Raw genomic sequence first — 10947 nt, forward strand, 5'->3', positions numbered from 1 at the left:
TTTTTAATAAGAGATGCACTTATAATTATAACTATAATATTAAGAGGTGTATTTATAATTTTATAAAAAACATAGAATATTTATGTAATTAGATTTAACCTCGAGAGATATCAATATAATTTGTACTATTTATTTGGGTTAAATTAATTTTGCTCCTTTTATAATGGGTTGGTGTTAAAAGTCCTCTCTACTGTTAAAACCTCTGACTTATTACATTAATTTTACAAAATTAGCCTAAATGAATAAAAAAAGTATATACAACACTTTGTTCTATATAATCTGTCCATCAATTTGACTCCAAATTTTATTATTGAAAACTTTATATTTGTTTATCAATGTTCAACTAAAGGGTTAAAAGCAGACGCTCTCAATGTTTGGGTTATTTTGCACTTTGCTCCCCAATTATTTTTTTTTTTACAAATCACCTCCTGACTTTTTATTTTTATAGCACTTTGCCTTTTAGTACTTTCGGGAAAATAAAATAGAAATATTCCGACTATATCAAGACACGTGCTTTTGATGAATTTAGGCCAAATTAAAAAAAAAAATAGAAAAATCAAAAGAGGTGTGGTAGGGCTCTAAGGGAAAAGGGCCGAAGGTGGTGGGCGACGGCTATAAAGATATCTTCACCCTTATAAGGATAATTTGGTAAAAAAAAGATTTAGTTGAGCTGCAATAAGTCAATATAAAATTAATTAGGGGGTAAATATGACTTTCCATTCAATTTTCTTTTTTTCTAATGTCAACAAATTTACTATATTTTAACTAATGATGAAATCTATTTATTAGACAAAAATAAATGTTAGAGGTACGAGATATAATTTTTCAAATTACAAATTATCTGTTTGTAATTACACCAGATATCAGGAAGCAGTGCAATTACCCTAAATACAATTACTCATATTGAAAAAACTAAAGTATGGAAAACTAATGTCTGAAACTATGAAAGTCTTAGATGAAAAAACATATAAGATAAATTACATCAATATCCCTAAAGTTAGGTCTAATTACACATACACTTTTAGTCCTTTATAAAATTATAGGTACAACCTCTGTTAGGGTGTTGGTGTAAAATTTCGACGCTAAATAGGGAGTATACTTATATTTATAATTACAAACTTAAAAAATGTATTTGTAATTTTTAAAAAAATATGAAATGCGTGTAATGAGATCTGGTTTTAGGGGTGTTAATATAATTTATCAAAATATGTAATTCGTTGTTTTATTTGAAACTTTTTGAACCAAAATGGAACTTAAATTGATCCCACAACCAAACAAAGTCGATCTATAAATCGAACCTAATTAGGCCCAATCTTACATAGCTTAGGTCCATGCCCAAATTTTTAATTACCGACCATGAAATTTAATATACTTGCTTTCGTATATAAAAAAACGAAATGATTTATTTATATATCATTGACCATTTATTTATATTAGTTAATGGAGCACACTCGTGCCCAATTTAAATAAAATAACTGACTATGACTGATATTTTATTAATTGTGAATGAGCAAGGATAATATATTACTGATGGAAAATATTAAAAAAAATGATCATTTTGTGAAAACATAAAGGTTAAATTATAATCAACTCCCCTGAAATTTGATATAATTATAAATACATACTCATTATTTGAAAAATTATAAATACTCCCATGATATTAACATTCATGTAACAATGACCCCCTTCCATTATGCTTTTATCTAATTTTTGTGTTAACCGTCCAAAATATGACCTTTTGATTGAATTACCCTTTTATACACTTTTTAGAATTTTATAAAGTATTTTTATGAACTAATATTCTCAATGGAATATTTAGTTTACCCACCATCATTTTTTTATATATTTATTTGAATATTTTTTTGAAAAAAAAATCAGCAAGAGTAAAATAATAATTCTATTTCACCATTTAAGGACTACATAATTATTTTCTATTTCACCATTTAAGGACTCAAATTTCAAATAAACTAGTTATAATTTACCAACAAATAATGTTTAGGAGTATTTCGGACAATATATATTTTATCAATCGAATGTGATTATTCTGACTCATTCACACTCAATAAATAACTAGCAGTCGGGCTACAGACTCAGTCACTCAAGCACGTTTATACGCCTAATTAGGGATATACTTAAGGAGAGAAGAGTAAGAGTATTTTTATACATCTACTTATTGTATACCAAATAAATTTTGGTATAAATAATTATGAAATATTAAAAGATGTGGCGCAAATCCTTCTATTCAATATGAAAGATATGAACGTATAATATATCTGTATTTAGTATATAAGGATTAATAAAAAATAATCCTCAAACTTGTATTATATAGTTAGGTAATTTTCATTCACGTAATATTCTAATTAACGATTATGTCATTTTTAAGATGAGGAAAAGACGACTATTATTTGAAATATATTAGTACAATTATCTTTAAATGTACGTACGTACATTTGTTCGTACCGTAGGCTGACTTTTAAGAAGAAATTTAATTTATCTCATAGGCCTTCTCACAAATTTGTTAAGGTTTACGTCATACTTCAATTTCTTTACTATTATTGGTTTTTTTTTTTTCATAGTATTTGGGTATGCAAGAACCACAAATTGGTCGATAAGATGTTGAACACATTTTGCAATTTCATGACTAAAAAATAAAATACACATATATGTATGTGTGTATATATATATATTATGGACAAAAAATGAAGTGATGATATTCAAATTGTTATTAATTATATGTATTACGTAACAAGAATTTTTAAAGTTTCATTTTGATAATTTTAATATTGACAATATATAATTATGTATAAATTTATTATTATAAACAATTAGTGGATATATTTATAGTGATAATATAGCGAAAATGAATATAATTATATTATTACATTACCTTTATATTGCCCGTCAAAAGGACATTTAAGTAGAAACTGAATGATAAAGCTTCTACTGACAGTGCAGTGCTACCCAGCGTGTTACAGAACTATTTAGGTGTAGCGCATTGAGCGTCTAGTAAGACCCGTTTAAAAAAAATATATAAAAAATATGGGAATAAATAGAACTTTTTGAATACCCACATAAATTCTAGAGAAGGCAAACTATATTTATTTAATTACTAAATTGTAATTGTAAATATGTTACTAATTATTTATAGTTAGAAATGAGTAATTAGAATAGAATTTGAATAGGAGGAGGTGATGGTAAGTAAAGAATATTATTTATTCCAATAGTTGTGGTTAGAGATAGAGATAGAGATAGAGATAGAGATAGGGTTTATTTGAATTAGGTCAAAGTGCGTCATGTGGACCTCTCTCTCTAGTCTCTATGGCACCACACTCCAAGTAACCGTGATTCTGTCTCCAACACCACCTCCAATTCAACTCTGGCCACAACCTGTCCCGTTATTCTATTCCCCCCTATCCAAATTTCACTGTCTCTTAATAAACTTCAAAGCAAAGATGTGTATGTCCAGTCCCTGCTGGACATTATAATGGTTGGAGCACAAAATTTTTCAATGAAAAATTTGATCAAAATCTTGAATGTATAATTGTGTTTGGTACGCTAGTGTAACTAATCCAATGGTCGTTTCTTAGAGCTCAAAGCCCAAAGGGTCCATTTACCCAATGGGCTGGAAGAAAAGGAAGGCCGAAACTGAAGCGGACTGAATCAACGACACGGGCTTGCAAATAGCACATCTGGACATAGCAAGTTAAGAGGTGCAACCAAACCCATGCAGGAGTTTCAGGCCGGAGGCCAGAATAGTCCATGAGGTGCCAAGTGAAAATGGGAGAAATGGCTCCAAGAATCTCATGCATTGCATCTTGCATCCAGTGCTTTTAACATCGAGTTTAGGGGTACGTGACATGAAATACCCGATGGAATGGGCACTACGTATAACATCTGATGGACCCGGTTCATATAAGAAAATTTCATGCAAGAAGTCCAGGACCTCTAAGTTCATGGAGCAAACTATGAACGTATTAAGAGGAAGTTAGCATTTTATAGCTGAAGCATTGCAACAGTATCCAACTCCATAGCAATGAATGAATTCTGATCAGTAAAAGATGGGCGCAGACCACTATTCATACATGTGAATGTACGCAGTAAGCTAGGCATGAACACAGAAAGCAGCAGTAGAAACATCGAATAGGCCATAAACACAAGCTTTATTAAGTGGTATCATGTGGGAACAAGCTTCAAAACTCACCTTCTGAAGCCAGTTCATGACATCATTTACAGAAACATAGACCATTAAGACTGCAGCACTCTCAGAAACACTCGGCACAAGTTTCTCTTCATAACATATTACAATAAGGTGTAATAATCAGAGAGCTCTTATAATCGACTTCATTCTCTCCAACTCGAGACCATATCTACATTGCCCTCCTTACGCAGCTCAATTTTGCTGCAGTTCTAATCAAGTTCACATTGCTGGCCTCACATTGAGACGGGATGCGAGTTTCTGACCAAGAGACTTGTCAGCCTGCAGCATAAACCCAAAGCACGTTAACATGATGGAAATGCACTTTGCATGATCCTCAACATAATAAGAGAACACAACAAAACACACACATAGAGAAAGAGGCATGAGCACAGGACCTGAGTCCAGTATGAGACCCAGATGCTACGGATCTCAGCAGTGAGGCGGGGGTCGGATAAGGCATCAATCCATCGACGGATGAATCTCTCCTGCCTGATGAAGAGAGACGGCAAACAAAGTAAGAAAATAAACTCTTATGCATTCAAATCTACTTTGTTATAAATTTTGAAAGGAGTGGGGGAGCAAAGTACCTGTCTGGCGCCCACGAACGGTATCTGTCTCCAGGCTGCTTAAAGTTGTTCTCCTTCTCGATGACAGTCTGTTAATAGATCAAGCATTGGAATTTCAGACAGACGTCAGAGTCGACCAAGATGATACAGAAATTAATATAAGCAGATTTTGTTAAGTTTCGTATGACCATCCCGGGGATAGATTCAAATAAGATTGCAAAGTGAAACTTCATTAGCTTTTATGGAATCTTTAACTTTCTGATCCTTAACTCCTAACCAAGCACAACATTTTCCTTTTCATCAGTGTATGAAATTAGATTGAACTCGATTCTATTTTCACACACATTGAGTGAAACTTCGTTAGCTTCTTCTGAATCTTCAACTATACACACACCAATTTGGCACAATCAAGGAAACTGAGCCACATACCTTCACACGCTGCCCAGACAACACCACCGGAGGAATGGGGAACTTCTCAGCATGGCGACAAGGGTCGTACCTCGACGGGAAGTAGTTCACCTGAAAAGGTCAAAACATCTTATCAAGACATCCAACGAATGTATGCCCTTGTGCTAAAAATTCTATAGCTATACACGATAATTGACATACAGGCCAACAATTCTCTCCCAGCAATCACCACAGGAATCAACGTCGATTCACAAACCCACAAACCGCTTTCGAAAACAAAACATTTTCCCACCAAAATACAGTGAAAGGAAAGAGACAGTACCAAGATGCTAACTATCCCAAGGCTGTAACAAGAAGCAATAGAAATTGGATTCAACCGAGAAAGTCCCCAGTTTTCTCACCTCCTCATCCCTGTGCATGAAGTTCATGGCACCGTCATGGTGATTGTTATGATGGGGGCACTTGGGAGCATTAACCGGGAGCTGGAGATAGTTGGGCCCGATACGGTGCCTCTGGGTATCCGCATAAGCAAATATCCGGGTCTGGAGCATCTTGTCGTTAGAAAAGTAAATCCCAGGCACAATCATAGATGGGGAAAACGCAAGCATTTCATTCTCTGCAAAGAAGTTGTCAACGTTCCTATTCAACACCAACCGACCCACGGGCATCAGGGGCAAAATGTCTTCGGGCCAAATCTTGGTCACATCAAGCGGGTCGAAATCGAATCTGTCCTCATGATCCGGGTCCATGATCTGAATGAAGAGCTTCCACTCCGGGTAGTTCCCGGCGGCAATTGAATCGTAGAGATCCTGTGTGGCGTGGCTGTGGTTGGAACCTCCGATCCGAATAGCTTCTTCCTCCGTCAGGCATTTGACGCCGCAAGTGGGTTTCCAGTGGAATTTAACGTAATGGACCTTCCCCTCCTTGTTGATCAGAGTAAAGGTGTGAACACCGAAGCCCTCCATGTGCCTGTAATCCTGGGGGATGCCGACATCGTCGTAGAACCAAGCGAAGGTGTTGAGACTCTCCGGCAGGAGGGAACAGAAGTCGAGGAACCGCCAATTCTCCTGGATGTGGGATTTCGGGTTGGGCTTAAAGGCGTGGATCACATCAGGGAACTTGATCGCGTCCCGGATGAAGAACACCGGGAAGTTGTTCCCCACCATATCAAAGTTTCCCTACAACCACGATCACAGACATTTGCAGATTAAAAAATGTACTACTCTTCATCCAAAACCCTAAACCACAAAGTTGACGAAAAATCCCAAATACCTCTCTGGTGTAAAACTTGACGGCAAATCCTCTGGGGTCCCGGATCGTTTCAGGGCTGCCGCGCTCATGGATGACGGTGGAGAACCGAACGATGACGGGCGTCTGAACTCCGGGAGCCCGAAGGAAATCAGCACAGGTGAGGTGAGAAATATCATGAGTCACCTCGAAGAATCCCTTGGCGCTTGCACCTCTAGCGTGGACGACACGCTCCGGGATCCTCTCGCGCGTGAAATTGGCAAGCTTCTCTATGAGATGGTAATCTTCAAGGAGCACTGGACCTGTTGTGAAGTACCAGAGTTTGATCAAATCAGCAACACCACCATCATGATCTTGATATCAACCCAGCTCCATGCATAAATGTAAATATTTTCCACATTTTATCCCAACCTTTTTATGTTCAACTTATTCAAAATATTTTATTTTTCTAGTACATCATCATTCATTGCAAATTTAATATTTTATCCTTTTCAAAAATTAATTTTTGTAATTCAGTCATGATATAATTTAAATTTTTAATTCTTTTTCAGTTAATTTGAGCCAAAAATTAATGACAAATTCACATTTTTGAGTCTGTATTTGCATCCACGTTCAAAAAACCTCGAACCATAAACCTCAACTTTAAGTTTTGAATTATTTTATTTAATTGAAAATTGATATTTATGTTAGATAAAATTCTCGATTACTATCAAATATTGAAGATTTGATACAGAATAATGGAATAAATAATATTCATGCAAATATTTATTTTTATTTTTGAGCAAATTTGTTTAATTTCTATAGTCGTGTGTCAATATTTTTCATGTTGTTTTATTCATGAGAAAATTTTAATTAAAATAATGATGATGATACCTCTGATTCCAACAGTCAAAGAGCTATTATCGTTGTACACTGGAGTTCCAGTGTTTGTGGTCATGAAAGGTGAATTGTACGCACTTGATGGACGGAACTGCACCACAATCAAACATTTACAGTAATAAAAAAGTTGGCCACACTCAACTTTGGATAACTTTTTTTTAATAAAATTCACAAATGTCAATAGTTTTTAATTTCTTATTTTCTTTGAACATATGCAATGATTTAAAATATCGATATATTGAATCAGTTCAAAAATTGAATTATAATTATATATATATATATATATAACGAATTGTGTCAGATATTAATTTCTTTGCATTTGATAGGCAAATTGTAATACATGGAGCAATACATATTACGTGTATAAAATTTTCTTTAAGTAAATAGATGTGTATTTTTCATACACATAACACGTATTTGCTAAATGTAACATGATTCGTAACAAAAGCATAATTCCAAAATTTGAGTCCACATCAGGTCCGGTTGAGTTCTCAAAATAATTACATGATAAGTGTATCATACTTACCATGTAATTGACGTACGATACAAAAAAATGACCAATTATATTATGAGTGCAGTATCACTTGCAGTATAATTAATGAAGTACTGTCAAGCTTGATCCGAACGAAAAATTTCAAAAATAATGAATAAATCAATAAAAGAAAAAGGGAATTATTAAATTAAATGAAATAAATACCTTAGATAGATCCATGGCTAGAGAAGTGAGAGAGAGAGAATTGAGGAAAATTGTATGAAGAGGAGGGAGAGAAATGGAGTGGGGAGATGAGAGTTTTGGGATGGTATATAAAGAAATTTGAGTTGCAATAGGGTATGGGGTCACCTTTTCAACCCCACCACCTCACCCATTTCTTAGATATTTTTTCAATCCATCATTTATGAAATTATATCATTATTTTATTCAAATAATACTCAATTATTAGTTCTCAGATTTTATATTATAAGTAAATATTTTCTGAACTTACTTATAATATGATTATAAATATTAAAACAGCTTTATTTTTGTTATTTCGCCATTTTTTTCCTTCATTTTTATTTTTATTTTTATTTTTTCGTGTAACCCATACGTTAGTTGATTCTTAACTCTGTTGAGCATATTCAAATTCAACAAAACTCGAGTTTGAGTTGAAAAATGAGTGTTCAAATTCGAAGATTATCATAATAATATTATAGAGTATCATCTGAGATTTGACATGATTATAAATATTTTTCTATTGTTTGAGAAATTACAAATACCCCTCTAATTTTAACGTTCATCTAACAACGAGTCAATTCCATTAGATGTATTTTAACAATTTTTATATAGGCTAATATTCCCTATAATTATTTACTTTATCTACCCTCAATTTTTTATATTTTTTAAATATATACATTTTTAAAAATTTCAATAAGGGTATAGTAATGTGTATTTCACCGTTTAGGGACTATATACTTATATTCTATTTGAAGAGAGTTCTTTTAAATCTTCAAACAACGAGGGAGTATTCGTAATTATGTAAAAATTTTAGAGTGTTAGAAAAACGTAAATAAATATATATAAAAAAACAAATACTTATATATATATATATTTGAAAGAAGGAACTGGGAAGGCTGTGAAATAAGCACACTTCATAGTTTGATACTTTCAAAACAAATTCGACTCTGAACCTAAATTTATAAACTGGAATTTAAATTTGAACCTAAATACCTAATTGTTTTTTTAATTGGATTTAATTTGAGCTTATGAAGATTTGGTGCGACGTGGGGGCACGCCTGTAATATCCCACCAAATCAGTGGCATATAAGACATTACGTGTGCTTCCAAGTTGGTCTGCACTGTGGAGTAAGGACCCCACCAATTTGGCGTTATCCATGGGCCCCACAAATCAATAGAAGCAATTATTTGATGTGTGTTTGCGATAAACTTCTGATGCTTTCCTAATAATAGATCGTAAAAAGAAATTGTAAGCTATACAGTAGAAAATTGAGAATATTTAAAAATAAAAAAAAAGTTTGAAATTGAATTATTTGGAAAAAATAGTTTAATTTTTAAAATTTTATTTAAGTTTTAAAGAAGTTGATTGGGAGCTATTTATAGTATTTGACTTAAATCAATTTATGTAAAGCAGTTTAAAATCACAAGTTATAAAATAAAAATAAACTTTTCACCTTATTTCCAACAATAAGCTGATGATCGATATTAAAATAAGCATATTTGCAAACACCCTCATAGTTAAATGCGCGTTACATTTAATGCTTTATGTATTAGAGTGCGGATGAACGCCACGTATTTTTTTTACTGAACGTCTCATTCTGGTATAGGTGAAATAATTTTTTGATGTCTTCAGTTACCGGAGAAAAGTATCATGATAATGATTGATATGATGTGTAAAATATATTAATTTATATCTTTTTTTTTCATATTTATTTTAAATGTAGTTTTAATAATACAATTACAAAACAAGTATATATTTATGCAAAAAGATAATATTTTATAAGAGAAAACTAAAATATATATTCTAGGTAGTAGAACAAAAAAATAAACGGGCAAGTGAGAAGGGCATTTTTATTTTATCAATTTCAAATTATTTTGTCAGTGGTATTTTTGTTATCTTTTATACTTTACGGGTATAAATGAGATCAAATGCATAATTCAGGAGTGCAAAGTGTATTTAACTCTTATAATCACACAAAAAATAAAAGTAATTTGTATAAATAAAAATAAATGAGAGAGTATAAATATAATTATTCGCACGAGCTTCGATGCTAGAGCAGTGGTGGCGACACCTTATGGGTTCATTTCACATCAGCTTGTGAAAATATCTAAACATACATTTGCACAAGGAACCAAATTGGGATAAAAAGTAAAAATCAATTGAGTGACGTTTTGACTAATCTAATTACTTTATCAAGTTATAATCATTTAAATAATGTAACTGTTAAAGGCTCTAATCATTCCACTAAAATTAAGTATTTATTTCAAGTACTTATTATTTTTTTTTTAAAAAAAAATAAGTTGCAAAAATATTTATAATTTATAATTTATAGTTTATGTTTTTAACTGTTTAAATGAAATTGATTTAAGTCGAATGTTGTAAGCAATTTGAATATGCACAAGCATTTGAATATGCCATATATACTAACATATATTAAGTGACGACGGTTTTGATATTCTCATTATATTTTTATTAACACAAATCGTACATAAAATTGTTACTACAGATAATTAGTTACATGCTTATTTTGACAACTTGACAACAATCAAATATAGTCACAATAATATCTTTTGTCGTCACTAGTTCTTGTTAATAATAATTTTTATAAAACAACGATCGCTATTAAGCTATAAAATTTACTATTTTGACAAAATAATTTATTTTGTTCATTAAATATATATAATTAGTAATGATATTAAATTATCAATTAATTTTTTACGTTTTTAATATTCTCTTATTTGTAGCAACTTAAAACTTTTTGTACGATTTTTTTCACTATAAAAACAAAAGCTATTGTACACACCCTAAGTACAGGCATTATGTGGATGAGACTATATGTAAATAATTAAGGTCGGACATTTTATGACACTATTGTAATAAGATTATGGATTTGAGTTCCATAAATATGTCGATATTTTTTATTTTATTAGTTAAA

General features: G+C 32.0%; 1 protein-coding gene across 1 annotated transcript; it reads right to left on the reverse strand.

The window, feature by feature from the left end:
• Positions 1-4141: 4141 nt before the first annotated feature.
• On the reverse strand, positions 4142-8153 carry LOC148788834 (catalase). The gene is made up of 8 exons (XM_088878461.1): positions 7997-8153; positions 7294-7390; positions 6445-6722; positions 5574-6350; positions 5194-5283; positions 4786-4853; positions 4594-4687; positions 4142-4477 (listed from the first exon to the last, which is right to left on the reverse strand). The coding sequence occupies exons 1-8, from the start codon at positions 8009-8011 to the stop codon at positions 4418-4420; spliced, it is 1479 nt and encodes a 492-aa protein (XP_088734587.1). The 5' UTR covers positions 8012-8153; the 3' UTR covers positions 4142-4417.
• Positions 8154-10947: the final 2794 nt, after the last annotated feature.

The sequence above is a fragment of the Sesamum indicum genome, linkage group LG3 (assembly GCF_026168435.1).
Source record: "Sesamum indicum cultivar Baizhima isolate 11 linkage group LG3, ASM2616843v1, whole genome shotgun sequence".
Taxonomy (NCBI): Eukaryota; Viridiplantae; Streptophyta; class Magnoliopsida; order Lamiales; family Pedaliaceae; genus Sesamum; species Sesamum indicum.

Coding starts and splice junctions, on each gene's coding strand:
- LOC148788834 (XM_088878461.1), bottom strand. Junction 4,688..4,785: donor CGTTCGTGGGCGCCAGACAG/GTACTTTGCTCC, acceptor TCTCTTCATCAG/GCAGGAGAGATTCATCCGTC. Junction 4,478..4,593: donor GGGTCTCATACTGGACTCAG/GTCCTGTGCTCA, acceptor TTTATGCTGCAG/GCTGACAAGTCTCTTGGTCA.